The sequence below is a fragment of the Melozone crissalis genome, unplaced genomic scaffold, assembly GCF_028551555.1.
Source record: "Melozone crissalis strain CALT ecotype California unplaced genomic scaffold, PUWL_Pcris_2 ptg000027l_1, whole genome shotgun sequence".
NCBI classification, from domain to species: domain Eukaryota; kingdom Metazoa; phylum Chordata; class Aves; order Passeriformes; family Passerellidae; genus Melozone; species Melozone crissalis.
The window spans coordinates 41,653,558-41,675,126 of NW_026535805.1; the positions used below are offsets into that span (position 1 = coordinate 41,653,558).

Genomic DNA, 21,569 nt, shown 5'->3' on the forward strand with positions numbered 1-21,569 from the left:
TTTCAAATGTGCAAGAGGTACTGGCACAACAGGGCTGCTTCAAGGGCCCTGTTTAAAGATAACCCATTATGTCTGCTCATGCTCATCTTCAGCTTTGTATGTGCCATGAAATATGCATGGCAAATGCTCTGGTTATCCATAAGGGGCAAAAATACAGGGGTCTGATTTGAGAAAGATGCAGGAAGATTTTGTGTTCTGCCAGGTCACCAAGTTACAGCTCTCTAGCCACCTGATTACAGAGGCAGCTTGACTTTACCACATCCACCTGAACAGGAAGTATAACTTTACCATGAGGGTGACAGAGCACTGGAAAGGTTGCTCAGAGAGGTTGTGGAATCTTCCTTCCTGGAGACATTCAAAAGCCACCTGGACACAAGCCTTAGGAGTGTGCTCTAGGATCTTGCTTGAGCAGGGAGGTTCAACTAGATTGCCTCCGGTGGTCCATTGCAACCTTAACTATTCTGTGATTTTGTGATTTTTGTCACATTTCCCTCCCTAGGAAATGTGAGATGACCTCTATGTATCTGCATAAACATGACAATTACCCCTTTTCTATTCCAGTCACATGAAGAAAAAAATTCAAAATCAAATGGACAGCAGTGAGCGCTGCCTGGAGGGGAACTTACTTGGTTCCACACAGGTGTCCTCATAGTCCCAGCAGCAGTCCTGACGCTCCTTGCAGTCGCTGTCGCACTGGCAGCCGGGCACATCTTTCCTGTGTGGCTCACTGCACTTGTGTCTGCAGCTGACTGGAGGGAGAAGGCAGCAAGGCTGAGTGCTCAGATAACCCTGTCCCATGTAGGTCAGTTAAACAGATCATGGATATGGGCTGCAGGGAGAGATGTGCTGAATAATTTCCCAAATCTGATTCCCTAGCCATTTTCCAATATGGTCATCAGCACACGGGCCAACAGGGTGGAAGCAAGGCTGTAGGAATCCCTCTGGGAGCTGAAGGTCTGGCAGCTGTTGGGACCATGCTGGCCCAAAGCCTGGGGCAGGGCTGTTTCTGCAACAGGTCTCTGCAGGACCACTGGCACAGGAGCAATGCCAGGTTGTTCCATTTATCGCTGGCTGGGGGCTATGTGCAAATCACAAACGGGATGGGACTGCCAGGAACTGGATCAGCAGGACTTATGGCAAGCTGGAGCCATCCCTGCTGGCACTGCCCAGTGCTTCGACAGGGGCAGTGGGGCACTGGGCATGGTGGGGACAGCCAGGGGAATCTCCTTTCCTGGAGACATTCAAAAAGTTTATTGGAGCACTCAGGACTCTGACAATATCTCTGCTACTTTATCATTATCATGTCCCTTAAAAATCTGTAAGTTGGGCTGTTCGAATTAAAACAAAGAAAAGGGTCCAAAAGATGGGCCTGGCATTGAAAGTTGAGACAAGTATTCCACAGCACAGCTCTGACACCTCTGAGCAGGGTGAAGGGACAGCTCTGGGTCTCCTGAGGACACCTGAAGAAAACCCCAAATCTCCAAAGATCACTCACAGTTCCACACCAGCCTCCACATGGACAAGCCTTGCATCCACATTTCTGTACTCCACTTTGTAGAGCCAATGCAGAGCTAAAATAATTTTCAAATTATCAAAACCCAATTATGGTTCCATTTCATCTTATTTGCTAGGGCCCATGCTATTGAAAGTCTTCAGAAGGGTCTAAGACTTGATGAGCTACTAGGAAAACAAGTTCAATATGTGTTGATTAGCAATGAGAAATGTGCAATGAGAATGTGCTTCCTTGAACTCCTCCAGAAGGGATTACTATTGTTTCGATTCTAAAGGAAGTGTTTTATTTAATTTACAGTGTGCTCCATTTGTTTGTTCTCACCTAGACTGACCCCCGACATCAAACATTACTTTTTTTTCCTAACTAAAAAATACCATTCCACTGAATCAAGCCACTACCCCTCTTTTACTGTAGCTTTACAGAAACTCAAGTTCTCAAAGAATATTCATAATCTGTTTTAGCATCAGCCTCCTGAACTATGACAAATATACTGAAGATGATCCTATATTTCTTTCACAAAATATTGTTTAAGTAATAATTATATATAATAGGATAATTGCAATAATTATATATATAATTAAATATAATAGGATAACATATCCCAAATTTTCTGGAAGTGATAACTTAATAAAGCTTCCAATGTGCCATGAACTAGGCTTCACACATTTGGAAAGATTCAGCAAGGCACTTGGTGGTTTAGGATAGGTTTTTCAAGTATAGATTGTGAGTGCTCAGTTTTTATACAATCGAACTCGAAAGAACTTCACAAGAACTTTATTTTCACAGGTGGTGACTTTTCACAGATCATTTACATTACACTATACAAAAGAGCCTTTGCTGAAAGCCTTTGCCAGATCCAGATTGTTGGTAATTATGCTGAAAGTATCATAAACATACCTTGCTCCTGGTTTCCACGTTTGAGTCCTAGTCCTAAACCTAGTCCCAGGGATACAACCACCAAAACACACAGCAGAACCTGTCACACAGACACAGGGAAACCAACGTTACAACTGTGATAAATTGTTTTGTTTATTAGAAATTAACTCTTACTAATATTTCCATGAATGCAAGATTTAAGAACTAATCATTTCTCTGAAGTTCTTCATCAAAAAACATAGCCTGAAGATAGGAGAGGCACAACAGTTATAAACTTAGAATCTGAGGTCCTAATGCTGCACTTTTAACCTGTGGCCAGTTGCAATGTTGTAATTGAGGAAAACTTTGCTGGAGAAAAGAAAGTAGGAAGTAATCAGTGTATTTATCTGTTTTGCATGGGCTTTGCCTGTACAAATGAAGGCAATCACTTCTATTTATCATCTGTATTTACCTGATATGATCACAAGGATTTCTTAAGAAATTTAACTGGATTGAGGCTGCAAGTGTAAAATTTTCACCCACGTGCCAGTTTCTTATAATAAGTCACCTTGTTCGTAAGGTTAGAGAAAATTGGAAGGAGACCAACAGCCCAAGGAAAGCAACATAGCTTTTGGGAGACTGGGGGAGAGCTGAGAAAGCCTCTATTCATCAATAGACACAAAGCTCAATAGACCAAAGACAAATGGCAATTCATGCTGGCTGAAAGGTGCACAGAAAAGTGGCAACCTTCTCAGAGTATTTTGTGATATGTGCACTTTCCCCTTCGCTAAGATAATCATGGGAAAGAAAATGCATATCACAGAAAAAATCACCATGAAACAGCCCAGTTTATGTCCCATTTTAGCCTCAGAGCTTTTGTCTTCTGCCATTTCCAGGAATCAAACTGCTGATTCCTGGAAGTACTAACGTTAAAAATAAAGTAGAAATGAGAGAGGATTACTCTCAAGCTCGGTACAAGTGTAATGGAGCCTCTTATCTGAGACTACAGCAATTTTAGGGAATTGAGAACAACTGCCCATGCATCCCTTATCTTTGCTGCTGCCTGTCCTGCCTTGCAGGTGCTGGGCCAAAGTGTGGCAGCAAGGAGGGCTGCTCAGTTCTCAGGTGTGGGTGTACAACTGATTTACTTCTCTGGCAACACCAAACACTAGCAATGCCATAGTTACTTCCTTTATACTTTCTCCTTCTCAACTTTACTTTCTTCCTGCTACTTACTCACAGGTTTTTTACAGATGTACCTCAAAAGGAGTGGAAATGGGACTGGTGAGAGAACTGGATGAGGGAGACAGATGGAGTAAGGATGTGTGGAAAGATTACCCAAACTAGCCGAAATGCTGAAGTCCCCTGAAGAGAGACCTCAGGTGTGAAGGCAGCAGTTTAATCCTACAAGCAGTCAGCAGGCTCTGAGAATAAGGGTGTTAGGGTGTTCCTTTGGGCTAGACCAGCAGGCACTCTTTCTGGGCAGGGAGGCTAATGCTGCCAAGTGTTTCACTGAGCACAGATAAGCCTAATCACCAGGGCATGTACCTTTCACCTCAAAGACACTGTGGTTTTACCCTTCATTTGACTAAAACTCACATTTGTAATTGAAATAAATAGATCCTACTAAATTGAAGTACAAATTAAAATATAGCTACTACAGCAACAAACATTTCCACTTCTTCAAGTAATAAGACAGCTGAAGTAAAACCCAAAAATTCCTATCGGGTATACAGATAAGATGATGCATTTATTATAATATTTACATAAACACCCTTGATTTTGGGACATTCATTCTTAGAGTGAAATAACTTTGGGAGCACCTATTCAAATCCTCAGGCTTTCCACAGCTAACTTCTATGACCAAATTCAGAATTACAACTACTTATTCTAAGAAAAGTTCTTCCTAGGGCATATGCTCTGTTTGCTGGAGAACTTACACTGTGACTCCTCTGCCTAAAGTTTCGGGAAGAAGTTGCCAAGAAAGTGCCAAGAAAGTATTTCATACATTAGATTTAGCAAAAACATAAATTGTGTGGAATATTAACATTTTACACCCCCAATATGAAGATTGTGAGTTTTGTATAAGCAGGGATTTGAAAACTAACACATCTGAAAGAATGAATATGTTTCAGGATACTTAAATTTCTCACTTTACTTTTCCAAGTACCTCTTGAAGGTATAATTTACTTTCCTTTATAGTTATCCAGTTTTCCCACATTCTTTCTCATGACTCATTTTTAACTGATGACTATAGGAAAAATATGTCTGATATTTCATCTTCTTTTTTTCACAGTTTCCAGTATTTCCCTCATATTTTATGCAATCCTTGCACAATGCAGCCTTAAATTTCACATAGTACTATGTGAAATTGTTCTGATGACATAGAGCTGAAAAGCATAGTAGCTTGACTCTCTTTTTTATAGGGCTGTTTTCCAAATTAAGTTGCAAGTTTTTCTAAAATCAGCATTTGTAGTTTTCTCTAAATTTCAATTTACAAATGCTAGAGCTTGTGCAAACATATATACATATTTAATCCTTGTTTCTATTGTGGTCACAAACAGAAGATACATGAAAATATTTTAAAAACTTAACAAAAAGCCTATACTTTATTGTTTACAAGGCAGCTGCATAGCTCTTAAAGCCTCAGAGAAGAGGTGAAGAGTTGACACGATATTTGAGATGCGGGACTGACAATACTGCACAAAACATTTCATTAGGCTTTTCCCATGTCTTGCTTCCTGAGTGTTTTTTGCCAATGACTTGACTACAGGTTCTGTTTTGTTAATGACAATATAAAGATACAAAAGTAAGCAAAAAGAAAGTGTGGTTGCTTTGGCCACAAGCACATCTGTTTTGAGACGATATCTAAAACAAAGTATCAAAGCAATATCTTCACTATGCAAAAGAACGGTCAGGTTAATGAAGTACAACAAAAACTGCCAGTAAAAAAATTGCTTCATAGGTACTAGAAGAACTTTAGGAATGTGCCAGTGAAGCTAGTGGAGTTTCAGTGTCACACTCATGCAGTAAAATTTTAACTACCAATTACTAAGCTACCCCAAATGATTATACTACTACAGTGAAACTTCAAAAAATCCTGCAGATTTGAGAATTGTTAAAGCGGCAGCCCTGAAGAGCAGCACCTACTTACAGCACAGATGACTTTGTATTTCAAGACGGTTTTTTTCTTCACATATTCTTCTGATTTTAAAGACATCTCCTCTGAATACCCTCTGTGATCCTCAAGTTCCATTTTGTCGAGCTCTGCCACTCGTCTGCGTCTCCTGCTTTCCTCACCCCCCCAGCTGTGTTAGCTGCAAGTGAGAGGCTACTCCTTCTTCACGAGTTCTAGTACTTTGCTCATAGGTCTTTTTATGAGATCCCAGCTCTTGCATCCGTGTTAGGCTTGCAGGAAACCAAAGCAAGCAGGAAAACTACTCTGAAAGGTCAAAGGCTGAAAAACACTTATCTGTGTTTAGGGAACCTGACTGTTCAAGATAAGAACGGCATTAGGCAAACACTTAAGTGAAGATTAGAACTAGGTGTTGCTAAGCAATAAAATGCTAAAATACTCGAGTACTCAACTATTTGGTTAAAAGCTTGTCATCCAGAGAATTTATCCTCAAAGAAAGTGTTAAATATACGAAACCACTATGAAAGGAGAGGGTTTCGTGTTCTGTGTCACGCCTATGTATTCAGATCCCTTTCCTTATTTAGCATCAGAGGATTTCTCCCTGTTAGTTTCAATCCATCTTTGTCTCAACTTCTTTCCCCTTCTTACACCGTTTTTTCCAGCACTTATAACTGTGCTAATTAAAAACAAAATGTATACAGCCAAATGAAATTCAATTTTAAAAAAGGTTTTGTTTAAGTACAATTTAAAATCTATTTGTTTTTCATCTTGGTGGTTACTGGAAGGATTGACTGTTATGAAAATGTACCTTCAAAGCCTACTAGGACTATGATGAATATGTAACTATTCAGATGTTGATCTGATTCCAAATTTGAGCATCACATGAGCTGCAACTTATAATAATCAAATTTATAATGTTTATACTTATATAAAAAAATCCAAAGCGCGAATCTATACAAGCTGGTATGAAGAAAATTATCTCCACTGCAACCCAAATTTGTAATTTTATTCTATACAATTTGTATTATGCTTAAGTCCAACATTATACAGTACCTCCCCATTAATCACACACACACACACACACACATCATCATCATCATCATCCTTTAATTTACAGATATCACTCTCTTACTCTACGAGACATTTTACCCCTGTTAAATGCCCATTGAGTTCCCTTCTTCCATGACCAAGGTTCCATCTCTTGTGGTGATTTCTCAGGACAGGAGGTGTGTTGTGAGGAGCTACTGGTTGCCAAAACCTATCCATGTTGGGTAAAACCTGTAGGTTGTGACGCTTGCCCTCTGCTCATGTGGCTTCTGCTACAGCGCTTCCCATACAGCACGCAACCAAAACAATGAGTTACAACACTTAAACATTGTTTCCACGTCAATTTCCACACCTGGGCCCCTTGAAGGAAGCTATAAGGTTCCTTAGCTAACTCCTCCTCTTACCCTACTGGAATGGACTTACTCCCAGGCTGCAGACTTTCCCTTGATTGGAAAGCTGCTCTGCAGAAGAGGACCTTAGGATGTTGGTCAAAAGCAGCTGGACATGAGCCGGTGTGTGCCCAGGTAGCCAAGAAGGCTGATGGCATCCTGGCTGGGATCAGCAATAGAATGGCCAGCAGGACTGGGGCGGGGATCATCCTCCTGTACTCAGCACTGGTGAGGCCACACCTCCCCTGCCATATCCAATTCTAGGCCCCTCACTGTAAGAAAGGCATCGAGGTGCTGGAGCATGTCCAGAGAAGGGCAGTGGAGCTGGGGAAGGGTCTGGAGCACAAGTCTTAGGAGAAATGGCTGAGGGAGCTGGAGGTGTTTAACCTGGAGAAAAGGAGGCTTAAGAAGGAAATTTATCACACTCTGCAACTACTGAAAGGAGGTTGTAGCCAGGGGTCCTCTTCTTCCAGGTACCAAGTAACAAGACAAGAGGAAAAGGCCTCAGGTTACTCTTAGGAAAAATTTCTTCCTCAAAAGTATTGTCAAGAACTGGGGCATGGCTGAGTCACCATTCTTGCAGGTATTTAAGACATGTACATGTGGTGCTTAGGAACATGATTTAATGGTGGACTTAGCAGACTTTTCCAACCTAAATTATTCTATGATTCTATTATTCAAGGGTTTAACTGCTCCACTATGGACATGTCCACAGCCCCAGACACTTGGGGGTTTACCTGCTCCAGCCTGGTGTTATTCAGAGCTCACCTGAACCTGAGTTCAGACTGTAGTAACAACATGCCTACAGCAGTACAGGAACAGCAGTAATGACCAGGCCATCTGTCAGCCCAGGCACGTGGCCAGAGGTGTTATCAAAATGTTCCTAGGCGCAGGAAAGAGATGATAAGCACTACAGTATATGGCAACCACAATCACTCCATTCTAATATAGTGCAAAGCAAGCAAGTCCTCTGGTGAGAGCAGCAGCCTGCCAATAAATAGGTCAAACAGCTGTAACAGCTGTAAATCCAGTGGAGTGCATTCCTATCAAATTTCTCATTATCTTCAACCCCTCTGGCCCCACACTGGGTGCCAAAAAGCACACTTGTGTGTTAATCTGAGCAGGCAGCACAGCCCCACATGCGGCCATTCACACTGTTCCCTGCTGCAGGAAGCAGGGAAGAACAGGAAGGGTGAAAAAATGAGAAAATTTGTGAGTTGAGACAAAGACCGTTTAATAGGTAAAGCAAAGCCATTCAAATAAACAAAGCAAAATCACTTCATGTGAAGTGATTGATCACTTCACAGCAGCAGGCAGGTGTTCAGTCACTTTCAGGAAGGCAGAGTTCCACCACATTTCATGATTACTTGGGAAGGCAGGCACCATCGCTCTGACCATTCCCTATGCCTTCCTTTTTCTCCCCCAAAGTTTTATTGCTGAGCCTGTGCTCATCATCATCATATGATGTCGGGTGTCCCTTTGGTCAGCTGGGGTCTGTATCCCCTCCCAGCCTCTTGTGCACTCCATGCTACTCAGAGAGAAGGCTCTCAGTCTGTTTAAGCACTGCTCAGCAATAGCTACAATGAACAGGATGTGATCTCATATACCTGATTTTGCTACTTTTACCCAATCATTGCTCTAACTTGACATATGTTATTGTTCTCATGATGAATTACAACATTCTAGAATATTTCTCACCAATAAAATCTGATTATGGAACTTAATAAATATTAACCAAGAACCCAAACTTTTCTGTTTCAAGATCAAGGGCCTCATATGTTTAAAATACTTATTTTCATCCCTACCAAAAGAAAATTTGCATTAAAAAACCCAAACAATCCATATGATCAACACATAAGACTAAAAAAACAACAAGGAAGAAGGCAATAATTATCCTTTCTGCTCTCAATTACTAAATCATAACTTTGAGTGACTGTTCTGCAGACAGACAGACAATACACCAATGCAGAGTGAGGGTATGAAAAAACCCATTCCCCCACAGTTACACTGCAGTCCTCTGTTCATCTGACACTTTCAGGAGGAAGAAGGAGTTTTCAAAGAACACAGGCAGGACATCTCCACCATACACATGTTAACAAACATGTCAGGAAAATGGGGAGAGTCATTTCTGAATAGCACTGTGTTGTAGACACTTTCAATTTTCACTGCTAAGAAGCCACAAGTCTTCCAAGGCCATGAAGAACTGGACAGTTTCTACACACTATGACTAATTTGTCATCTATCTTCTAAAATGAATGGCACTCACTCAGGAAAAAACATTTTAAAATTTAAGCATTTTTCTCATAAATGTTTCTTGTCACCCACAAGCATAAAATGATTATTTGATGAAGGTGGTTTTGCTGGAGTAATATGATATTTACAATAATTTTGAAAAGTGCATTTCTTTTTCTGTGTCTGGGTGAAGATGGTTATTTCATTCTCACCCAAATGCTGCTCTTCTGCCTTGTTTGGTGAGGTGTGTGGCTCTGTTACTCAGTACAGAGTCTCACAGTGGTTCATACCTTGGCAGACACACCTGGGTGCAGACGCTCCAGGGTTAATTAGCTGTACAGTTTCTCCTCCTGGCCACCTGGCTCCCTTAGGCAAAGCAGTATGAGCCTTGCCTAGGCCTGACCTGCCCCAGCACCCTTTGCTCCCAGCTCCATCCCAATAACAAGATTCTTTGCCAAAGTGTGACTGAGATAAGTTAGTCAGGTCCTCAAGTGTGCCCTTCCCCATACACACCCCTCTCCTTTACAATGTGTCCTATGGGAAATATGATTTGTCCTAAGATAAGAATACCAAGTGAGAATGGTGCTAAGATAAGAACACCCAGTGAGCATTCCAGGAGGAACTGTCTGGATGTTCCCATGATGACAAATTTCAGAAACAGGGAGGTGCAATGATTTCAACTGACTTTGGCACTCATCAGGCTGCAAAAGTGTTTAAAATACTGCTGGAGACTGGGCCAACTGGGCAAACTGGTCTCCCAGGCTTCAGGCAGCTTCCAGGCAGATCCCTCTCTCCTGGAAGGGATGCCTCCAGGGTACATCCAGCACAAAGATGAGGAATACTCACTTTTGGGCAGGTGAGTAAAAGCACCAAAATCCAGTCAGATAAAGAGATAAAATCCTAAAGCACCTCCACAGGTGCTTTGATGCTTTGCCATTGTGCATTCTGTACAGCCAAAGACTGTAAGCCTGTACATTTCTAGCTGGTTATAATATAAGCTGGTTATAGTATGCTTATATATTATTACATGCTTGTATTGTACACTGCTTTGGCAATATTTAGATACTGTATTAGCAATAAATCTAATCATTATCATCTACGTAATGTGTCATACTTCTTGTGCCTGACCAAGAGCCTTCTTTCTACTACTCTTCTACACTCCTTCAAAAGTAGGATCATAGGTAGTTCAGTTTTGTTAAAATGAGATCTGGTTAGACAAGATGTTCACTCAGGACAGAAATCACCATTTGAACCTCTATGGGGGTTCAAGGCTATTACATGGTTGAGTGGTTCAGTTTTAAAATTTGAAATTTGCTATAGTACTTGCAAAAAGTTGTGAACCAGGACCCTAACTAGGATTAGACCATTGTCTATTGAATATGACCAGCTAGATTTAGGCTTGCACGCTAAGTGCTGTTTAGAATGTTTGTTGGCTAACAACTTAAAATCAAAGTAAAGTTGCAGGCACAAAGGAGTGGACAGATTGTATGTTGGTACAGGTATGTATGTTGGTATTAGGGTTGGATAGGAATGGCTGCTAGCCCAGGAGTGTGACAGAGCAGTAAGGCAGAAAAAAAATAAGAATAGTAGACTGGTCCTCAACATAATAATAAGACATTATGATGAGTAAAACAACTCCTTTTAGGCTCAGTTACCAGTCCTCTTATGGGTCACTGTGGGAATGGATTAGGAGCTTGGCATGGAATTTGAGTAGACACCCTTTGCATTGTCATTTTAATAAAATATGAGGTGGTCTGTCCAGGATGGACAAGTACTGGGTCTTGACAGGACACACATGGGCATGTCAGATTGTTGTGCAACACTCTTTAAATAAACATACAATGAAGAGTATAAAAAACAATTCTTAAAGAATTGTTCTTAATTTCATGTTAAGACTGAGGGCAACTCAATTCTAAGAGCAAGACAAGCAAGCACAAGCAGACCTTCAATTGCATCCCCTCTATTTTCAATGATCATCTGTTACATGTATTTTTAGGTAAATAATGCACATGTAAGCATTATTTGTTTCCTAACCAGGTATTTCCCATTGCTGAAAAGCAAGCACTGACTTCACAGCATCCTGTGCCTGTTGGCTACAACACACATCTCTGCTAGCTGTGCAAGCACTGATGCTCCATGTATCACTGCCTTCTGTTGTACTACATAAATTTACTTATAACATTGCTCATTGTTTATGTTAGGTATTCTTCCAGGCCTATTTACACAAAAGCTGTTTACATTTAAAACAAGTAATTGTTTACCCAACTCCAGGTAAGCATTTCCCCCATGAGTACACTCTGCTATTTTCCACTCAAGACTGAAAATGTTAATTTTTCACTGCTCTGAGGCCTCTATTTATCAGCTTGATAGTTGATCAGACAGGGAGTTGATCAGCTTTATTTTTCTGTTGAAGACACAAGTTTGTAGCTGTTTACCAGCACTAGCTGGATGTTTGCAGCCAAACATCTACAGACGGCTCAGAAAATACAGTGTCAGCATCAAACACACACACAATTTTAGAACTGCCTCGATTCAGCTTTTTACATTTCTTTCTAGTACAAAAACCTCTGCATATATATATAATGCTCTCTGCCAGATAGGAGGCTGTGGGCAAGTGGAGATCAGCCACATCTCGCAGGTAGCAAGTTACAGGACAAAAGGAAATGGCCTCAAGTAGCACCAGGGGAGGTTTAGATTGGATATTGGGAAAAAAATTGTCACTGAAAGGGTATTTAGGCATTGAAACAGACTGCTCAGGGAAGCAGTGGAATCACCATCCCTGGAAGTGTTCAAAAATGTATAGATGTAGATCTTGGGACATGGTTTGGTGATGGGCTTGGCAGTTGGATTAAATGTTCTTACAGGTCTTTTCCCACCTTGATGATTCCGTGATTCTAATATAATACTATTGTATCCTTTTTTAAATGTAACACTATTGCATTTTACTGTGTCCAGTTCTGGCAAGAGTGACATGGAGCTCCTGGAGGAGGTCCAGTGGAGGCCTAAGAGGATGACTGCAGGATTGGAGCACCTCTCTTACAAGGAAAAGCTGAGGGAGCCTTTTCAGCTTCAAGAAGAGATGAGTGAGAGGGGACCTCATCAATGTCTATCAGTATCCGAAGGGAGGGTGCCACGAAGATGGAGCCAGGCTCTGCTCAGCGGTGCCAAGCAATAGGACAAGAGGCAAGGGGCAGAAACTGATGCATAGGAAGTTCCAGCTGAACACGAGGAAGAACTTCTTTACTGTGTGGGTGACCAAGCATCAGAATAGATTGTCCAGGAAGGTTGTGGAGTCTCCCTCACTGGAGATACTCAAGAACTGTCTGGATACAATCTTGTGCTGTGTGCTCTGGGAGGACCCTGCTTGAACAGGGGGCTGGAGCAGATGAGCCTGTGAGACTGAGCAGATGCCAATCGCTTGGTTTTTAAAATTTTAAAAGTTCAATAATAATAAAATGGTTATAAAATAGTAATACAATCAGAGTAATAATAATTTGGACAATTTGAATTAGGACAATATGAGACAATAGAAACAAAGAGTAACAGACGTCTGGGTACCATTTTCTGGGCAGCATAAGCCCCAAAAAAGGACACCCGTTAACAAAGGATTAACCCTTAAAAACAATAACCTGTTGCATATTCATACACCTCATACATGATGCATAAATTCCATTCAAATACAGGATTCTGTCTGGTCATCCTCAGCTTCTTCCTCTGAATCCCAACGGCGCCGGCACCTTCGAGGCAGGAAGAAGTTTGTTTCTTCTGCTAAGAGGGCAATAAATTCTTTTTCTCTGAAAGCTTTAGGTGTGGCTGCTATCTCACTGCGAGTCCTTTCTTTAAAAAAGGGTATCTTACATAGCATAGTTTCTACTTTAACATTTTTTATAGCCTAAAACTATATTTAACACACTACTTAAGAGAATTAATACAGCATTATTTTCTAACACAACACATATAATATTCATTTTAATACTTGCGAAAAGCCAATCATAAAATATGCATTTTTCACAATCCACTGCGATTCCTTCCAACCCGACCCATTGTGCAGTTCTGTGATTCTGTATTCCTGGATGTCTTTAGACAAACGCATTTTCAGATTGTTCTGTGACTTATTACAGGAATTAATAACTCCACGGTAATTACACCAAACTGGGGACAACAACTAGAAATAAGGAGAGCGGTGGCTGGAGATCAGCCCTGCAGAGAGGGATCTCGTCATAACCTAAGGGGTCTTTCCGGAAGAACCAGAACCAGCATTTCGCCAAAATATTCAAAGAAAAGATTATCCAAAACCCAAAGAAGCCTAGGCGAATGTTTTTGTGAAGAGAAAAACAAAACTAAGTGGAAAAAACCTCAAGTTTTAAGACGCTCTTGCGCCGGAACGGCCGGGCCGAGCAGGCGCTTCCCGGGGAGCGGGATTCGGCGCGGAGCTTCCGGCGGGGCGGCCGAGGGAGGCGCGGGCGCCGCCGCCTGCGCCTGACAAAGGGCCCGGCGGGGCCCGGCCGGCCCCATGGCGATCCCCATGGTGCCCATGGAGACGCAGCTGCAGAGCATCTTCGAGGAGGTGGTGGTGAGTCCGTCCGCGGAGGCCGCGTCCGGGTGCCTGCGGCCCGCAGTGCTCGCTCGGGGGTGGGGCCTTCCTGACGGAGATGAGAAGCAGGGGGGAGAGGGGCTTTTGGTTTTCATGGCGATGGAGCCCCGCCGCCGTTCCCGGCCGTGCTTGGCGCTGTTCCCGTAGGCAGGGGAGCCGGGAGGGAAGGGCCCTTCAGGGCTGCCGTCTGTCCTCGCTGGGCTTCATAGGAAAGCTGGGACTGAGCAGGACTGGGCGTGGAACAGTTTGCTTGGCCAGTACCGAATTACAGAGCGCTGAGTTTGCTGTGAAATAAGCAGTTTAAGGAGTTTTGAAGGAGGCTAGGAGAAGATGGATGTCCCGAGCAGGCGAGCCAGCATAATGGCATGATCAGGTTGTGGGAATACGCACGCCCGATGCTGCCTGCAAAACGAAGCACAGTTAGCCCAAAGGCCTCCTCCATTTTCCCTACGACATTCCTTCCAGCACTTTACCCAGATTTGCTGCCCATCCATGGATGCATTCAAGACCCCAGAACTCTTTACCGTACTCAAGGTGTAGCTGTACAAAGCTGAGTGCAGCAGGATAATCTCCTCTTTTGTCTGGATGGTTGAACACAGGGTTTGATGCATCCCAGGATGGGATTTGCCCTCCTGGCTGCCCGGGCTCTCCCTGCTGACTCACACTGAGCTGCTGCTGACCAGCACTCCCAGATCCATCTTTGCAGGGCTGGTCTGCAGCCCCTCCTCTCCCAGTTGTACCTGTGCCCAGCATTACTCTGTCCCAGGTACAGAATCTGGCATTTGCTAAATTTCCTGCCACTGACTGCTCAATGCTCCAGTCTATCCACATCCTGTTGCAAGGCCTCTCATCCATCAAGAGAGTCAACAGCACCTGTCAGTTTAGTAACATCAGGAGGTTTGCTAATGGTGCATTTATCTCTTGCACCATTATATAAATACATTGAACTCTAGAACTGAGCCCAGAGGAACACCACTGGTGACCCGTCACCAGCCAGATGCAGCCCCAATGACTGCACCCATTTGAGCTCTGCCCTCCAGCCACTTCTTCACCCAGCACACTGTGAACCTGCTTATCCCACAGTTCAACAGCTTGTCCAGAAGGATGCTGTGAGGGGTAGTATTAAAAGCATTGTCTAGAAGAAGTACTTCCACTGCCTTCTCTTTGTCCTCTCTAGGTGGGTGACCTTATGATAGAAAGATATTAATTTACTTAAGCAGGACTTTCCCTTTGTGAAGCCAAGTCAGTGGGTTATTAATCACAGTTGTTAAATTATTAACAAGTGTTAATTAAGTTAAATTAAAGCTCATACAAATGAATGAGCTTCTTGGTAGATATGAGACATTCACCGTTGGAAACACTGGGTTGACAGGAGCTGATCCTGAATGGGAGCCTGACAGACAAAATAAGCTGATTGAAATGTCTGAAGTGGAAAGAATCTGTAGGTCTCAGAGCAATTGAAAATTATTTCCATGTGATGAGTTTCAACCTTTCTGTTTTAAGTTAGCATTATAAAATGCATGATGTACTTTTCTTTGTGTGGTGTTCAGTTGCTTGTAGCATATTAATTGTCTACACGTGACTGATTTCTCATTTTGGCATTGCCATTCAGATTGTTTTTGCATTTTTAACATTGTCATTTGCCTGTGTTGTCACACTACCTGTTTTTATGCACTGTTATTTGCCTAAAATTCATAAAGAACATCAACAAAATTGTTCCTGAGAAAATTTCTCTGTATTTTTGGAGCCATAACTGATAAAATAGCAACTTACTGCTTTCCCTGCTGCTGGTCTGGACTTGGTGGACAGCAGCAAAGCAAAGGTGGACCTTGCTTTCTGTGCAGATCAGATGAGTGTCAGCTTCTGCTTTGCTTCTTGAGTAGCAGTGACAGACAATTCTGAGCCAAATGATGGAAAAGGAATGCCAACAAGCTGATTTTGTTACATGCTTTTATGTTGGTCATGTGACAATGAAAATACATAATGGTCAGTGATAGATCACACCTGAGTATAATATTAAATTCTTACAAAAGGTAGGAAAGGCTCTAGGATAATATTTTCCAGAACCTGTTTGCTGAAGTTTTAGAATAATGATGTAGAAGCCTTTGAGCAAAATGAAGTTGAAAAAGGTGGGGGGGAGGGGATAAAGCAAGGTCTTACAGGAGATAAATTGGATATTCATGTTTAGTATTTTTACCTAGTACAAGACCATTACATTATTCAATAAAATTTAAAAAGCAATAGATCTAAATTTGGATGAGAAAGTAATTGTATTTAGTTGATTTGTGTAACTGAGTGTCACGGAACATAAGAGGGGCAAAAACTTAATGGAATTCAAAAATACTAATTTTTCAAATGATGAGAAGAGAGCTGTAATAATACAATCGAACACGTGAGAATTGAATTAATCTCTAGGTGTTTAGAAGACAAAACAAACAAACAAAAAAAACCCCATAACAAAGAAACAAAGCCTTAATCTGGATCCACAACTTTATATGTCTGTGTGAAAACAAAGCAATCTCATTTTGGAGTAGTGTGATTTAGCAGAAGACACCTATCATTCTCTGGTACAGTCCTATAACAATGTGACTTTGTCTTTTGTGCTTTTTCCTGGGGCCATGATAGTCATAGAAAACCTTCTAACAGTAGCTTCTAACTTGGAGTTTTTCTCTTACAGAAAACAGAAGTAATTGAAGAAGCTTTTCCTGGGTAAGTGTAATACTGCTTTATTTGTGGAAGGTTTTACGTGTAAATGTATTTTTCTACTTGTTTCACTGGGTACTGCTAATAACTAATGTTCGTGTTTGCATTAGGATGTTTATGGACACTCCTGAAGATGAGAGAACCAAACTGATCAGCTGCCTGGGAGCTTTTAGACAGTTCTGGAGCAGCCTTTCCCAGGTTAACATTTGATTTGTTTCTTATGTCTTTGTACTCAATATACTTTTTTTAATATAAAGATACCTTTTCTAGTAGACAAACACTTAAGCTGTAAGGTCTGTGTCCAGTCATTCAGAATATGGTTTCAGACATGGCATAGTAAAGAATATAGGAAGACTTTGCAAGAAAAAAAAAAAAGGTAATTTTGAGATTTGTAAGGTTAAATAGTTGTTCAGCAGAGGTTGGTGTGCAGTGCAAATAAAAATAAGCAAACAGAAGTGTAACAGTAAAGAAATAAAGAATAAAAGGTAGTTTGTTACAGAATTTTTGATAGAAGTGAATAAGTAGGTAAAAGAGGAAAAAAAAAAGAGTAAGATGGTTAAGAAGTTAAAAGAATCACCTTTCAAAAGCTAGATACCTTCAGACATTGCTCCATAATTGGAGGCCTATTAATCTTTATTTTCACTGAATTTGGTTATAACTGTGAAAGGGAAAAATAATGTAGAGCAGTTCTATTTTACTTTAGTCTGTGCTAACTTGTGAAAACAAAAGTTGACTGTAGAAATCAGTGGTTAAGCTAGGAAATGTTTCCTCTACTGGACAACTGACCTCAACTTCTGCTGGACAAGTGAGCTTCATCAAAATAAGATTGAAAGACTTGTAGGAAAAACTATAGGTTGGGCAACTGGATCACTTCTACTGATTTATAGTCCTGTTCTTGTGTTAGTTTCATTTTTTCATGGGAGGATACTGTATGAATTTTGTAGTTTGTTTCACTACCAGTAAATACATTCTTTCTCCCCTCTGTTGTTTTTTCAGGAGTCCCATGAACAGTGTGTCCAGTGGATTGTAAGATTCATACATAGCCAACATAGTCCTAAAAGAATTTCTTTTCTTTATGACTGCCTAGCAATGGCAGTAGAAACTGGACTTTTGCCTCCCAGGTGAGCCATGTTGCAATAATTTATTAGCCACATGGAAGATGTTATGTTGGAAGTATTTTTGCAATGTCATTGTACTGTTACTGCTGGAAAACATGCTCTTAGTATCTGCCCTTCATTCCTGCATTGTCTTCTTCTGCTAGGATGGTGTGTGAATCTCTGATAAACTCTGATACACTGGAGTGGGAAAGGACTCAGCTGTGGGCATTAACATTCAAGTTGGTTCGGAAGATTATTGGAGGTGTAGACTACAAGGTATCTTCCGCTCATTCCTTTCTCTTTGCAAAGATATGTTATTTGCTACCTTTATTTTTATGATTTTAGCTAAGAGACATCCAATTTTTTGAAGTCTGCTTTTCTTACAAAAGAAAATTCAGTGAGCACTTTTAATGCTTTTTGAACTTTACCCTAAGAGAGAATTTTGTGTTTACAGTGTAACTCTTCAGACACTTTTCTGTTACAATCCCTTTCCTCCATTTTCAGTTGCAAGCTAAAAAACACTAATGCAGTTGCAGGTGACAAACACTGGAAAATACAAAGTACCAAGCATTAAGGCTAGAATTCTGTCATCTGCTTTACTTCTGTTGCTACACAGCAGTAAAGCTCCTGAAAGCTGAGTCCTTGGCATGGTATAGCTCCAACAGAAGGAGTAGGAGACCATGCATGTCTTGCAGAGAATCACCTCACTGCATTGTTGATGATGTTAGAGCAGAAAATACAACATTGTGCTCTGGTCAGGCTGCAGAAGGCTTTGTAGGTTGGATGTCTCTGGATGCACATCAAAATACCAACAGTTACTTTCTCTTCTGGAGCATCCTAAGACTGAGACATTCCATAAGGAATTTAATGTAATTTAGTGTTAAATTTTAATGTATTCAGTATTAATAGTCTCAGTAGCAGTTTGTCTTCTGACACTTAGCAGCAAGAACTAATTTTTCTGTCAAAATATTGTCTGAGCATATTGATTGTGTAATCTTTCTCCCAGAAATAAAGAATGTCTGGGAACATTAATTTCATGTGCTTTCTTTCAGGGTGTGCGTGATCTGCTGAAAGTCATCCTAGAGAAAATCCTAACAATTCCAAATACTGTGAGCTCAGCTGTTGTACAGCAACTTTTAGCAGCAAGAGAGGTAACTATATGGATTTTATACTGCTGTAGAGGAAGAGAGGCCTCATTCTCTTGAGACTAGTGAGTTTCTGATGGTTGGGATAGCTCTGGTTGTTGGTATAGTTGAACAGGAAAGTCTTACTCTTTGTGTTCAAATTCTTTACTGCAGTTGCAGTTTATGCAGTAAACAAAGTGCTTTTGTGGGATATTGTAAGTGATAAAATCCCTAATAAGAGAGTCAGGTCCAATATTTGACTTGTCTAAGGTAAGATGTATAGGATATAATAACAATTAATAGTTTTTCCTTAGTGAATAAAAATAGTGATTTTTTTTTGTACTTTATGGGCAGACGTGGAGGTGTGGTCTTAAGACTCAAACAGTCTAACTTATGCTTGTACAATTAAAAACAGGTTTGAGAATTATTGAAGTATTGGTATCAGACTACAACTTAAGAAAAAGTATTTAATTCTTGTATCTCTTTTAGTGGGCTGTCTCAGACTATTAGGCAGATTACACATTCATTTACCCTATCCAGGGTCTTTTACACTGATGTGTTTTTTTATTTATAGGTGGTAGCCTACATCTTGGAAAGAAATGCTTGTTTGCTGCCTGCCTACTTTGCAGTCACAGAAATCAGAAAACTATATCCTGAAGGAAAACTTCCCCACTGGGTAATGATATGATGTACAATAATGTACCCTGGAATTTTGTTGCACACAGCACCTATATTTTAAAACAAAGTTCGTGTGGAAATTTAAAATCTGCAGATTTTCTTCAAAAGCTTTTTGTTTAGTCACATAAATGAAGATACCAGCTTGATGTGATTGCAGCAGCAGCTCCCTGTGTTCTTGCATGAAACTTATGACATAATTTTCAACTATGGTCTGATGTTCAAAACTTTTGAAGCACTGAGTTGGTGTTGTTGAATATGTTTGGAAAAAATTCCAACTCCCCTGTATTACTGGGAAAATTGTTACTGTCTTTTGAGAGAAGATTTAAAGTAGATTGTACTAATTTGGGTCGTTTTTCTGTGTGGAATTGTTATTCAGCAGCAGAGATTTGTTATGAACAGAAATTATAGTTTATTTTAAATAATCTGTTTCTAAGTGTTATGCATTCAAATAACGTAGTTTGCATAGGAGAGACTTCTTATATAAACTCCTGCTTGAGTGCAAACAGGGTAGAGTACTTCCTACACCTCCTTTCTAATGCCACAGTTTTCATTTTGTAGTTTTATGTTCCAGATGATTTTTCCAACTGTTTGAAATAGGAAGCTAGTTATTTTAGTCAATTTCTGCATATTTTATTAAAATCCATACATGTATATATTTTTAAGTCTTAAATATTCCTTACTAATGTCTGGAACTTAAACCCAAATTTTTTTCTCCTGTTCTCACCCAGTTACTAGGTAATTTAGTATCAGATTTTGTGGATACCTTCAGACCTACAGCAAGAATAAATTCTATTTGTGGTAAGACAATGACTTAATGAATGACTTTAAAATGAATTAATTTATTTTGAACTGTTTTTTGCTTAGAACCTCTTGGGACCTATATCAGCTAAGCAAAATAATTCAGATCTTGTGTTTCATCTAGTACCTCTGCCCTTGTTAGTTTCTTCTCAGACTTGGTTCCTTTCAGTTTTTGCTTTGATGGGGAGAATTCACTAATGAGATCAAAATAATTCTTTCTACCTGCTGGTAGTGGAAGTGTGCTAGTTGTTACATGGTCATATGGTTTGTAACTATGGGTCACTAGTAGAGAAAGGAAATTGTAGGTTTTCTGTGCCCAAGTTAATGCATATCCACTGGGATGTTAGTCTGAAATGTTTTGACTTCAGTTTCCATTGGAGCTTTTGTAGCTGCTCAGCCTCTTCTCTGTTGTTGCTGGCTTCTGGGTGAACGTTTCCTAGTTCAGATGGGTACTCATTCTACTTTTCTGTGAAAGAATTGCTCATCTTCAATTATTGTTAGAAATCTGGTCATCAAAATTTGGCTTTGTTTTAATATGATTCCTGCTACATTTTTCTTCAAAAGATAAAAATGTCTTCTGTTTGCTTTGAGTAGTTTAATAAGAGCTGCATTAGTTCTGAGCAAGGTTTATTGTGATGGAGCTTCTTTAGTGCAGAGATTAAAAATGTAAATTCATCTGTAATGCTCCCAAAGCATTTTGTTTCAGAAGCATCAGAAGTATTGAAAGTGTGGCATAGCTGTTATTTATATGGCTGACAGGGATCACATTTTATTTTTCTAAGTGTTGTATGTGTAAATTACCTGTATAGACAATGTTGAAGGGAAGAAATAAATATTTATTTACTTCTTGTTTTATCTGATAAAAATATGGCCAGTTTGGATAGTAGAAGTCATGGAATTTCAGCTGGAGGGAGGTCAAAATTGACGCACCTAAATTTAGATGCTGACATACAGGTTTGCCTGGGGCTCAGTTCAGAGGCTTATGTTTAGGCAACTAAAGTAAAGGCTAGTTGTCTAATCTACACTAACTAGCAAGTGTAAATTTAGCATACCAAACGCACTTCATGTGTTCTGGTCTCACTGGGCTATGCTGACTGAATTGACTGGATCTTCATTGACTTTAATTGGAATACACACACTTGTGTTTGTCTGCTTTACTAAATGCAATCTTGCCCACAGGGTCAATGAAGGGAAATTGAAAGACTAGATTGTGCTTAGGTTTATAAGGCTGTTTTCTTTGTGTAAAGGGTCAGTCTGTCAAAATCAAATCCCTAGGTCAAGCAATGGCAGGGGAGCAATATTCTGGTAATATCTAAGATATTAGATATTACTTATACTTAGAGATTGATGTTTGCAAAAACTTTTATTTTGGAGGTACCCAATGTGAATAAATGGGGACTTTA

At 40.4% G+C, this 21,569-nt stretch overlaps 2 protein-coding genes across 4 annotated transcripts in view; one reads left to right on the top strand and one right to left on the bottom strand.

The window, feature by feature from the left end:
- The window catches only part of ENPP3 (ectonucleotide pyrophosphatase/phosphodiesterase 3), a 34,832-nt gene extending 29,199 nt beyond the window's left edge, over positions 1–5,633 (bottom strand). Inside the window, exons 1-3 of the mRNA XM_054279036.1 lie at positions 5,523–5,633; positions 2,411–2,489; positions 627–749 (exon numbers count right to left, since the gene is read on the bottom strand). Coding sequence (XP_054135011.1) covers positions 627–749; positions 2,411–2,489; positions 5,523–5,624 — 304 coding nt within the window. The 5' untranslated portion in view covers positions 5,625–5,633. The remainder of the gene's footprint in view (positions 1–626; positions 750–2,410; positions 2,490–5,522) is intronic.
- Positions 5,634–13,620: 7,987 nt separating this feature from the next.
- MED23 (mediator complex subunit 23) overlaps positions 13,621–21,569 on the top strand; it is a 36,675-nt gene continuing 28,726 nt past the window's right edge. For all 3 annotated transcript variants that reach the window (XM_054279224.1, XM_054279223.1, XM_054279225.1), the window contains exons 1-8: positions 13,621–13,745; positions 16,444–16,475; positions 16,580–16,667; positions 17,466–17,590; positions 17,731–17,842; positions 18,619–18,717; positions 19,265–19,366; positions 20,097–20,166. In XM_054279224.1, the coding sequence (XP_054135199.1) occupies positions 13,686–13,745; positions 16,444–16,475; positions 16,580–16,667; positions 17,466–17,590; positions 17,731–17,842; positions 18,619–18,717; positions 19,265–19,366; positions 20,097–20,166 (688 nt within the window). In that variant the 5' untranslated portion in view covers positions 13,621–13,685. The remainder of the gene's footprint in view (positions 13,746–16,443; positions 16,476–16,579; positions 16,668–17,465; positions 17,591–17,730; positions 17,843–18,618; positions 18,718–19,264; positions 19,367–20,096; positions 20,167–21,569) is intronic.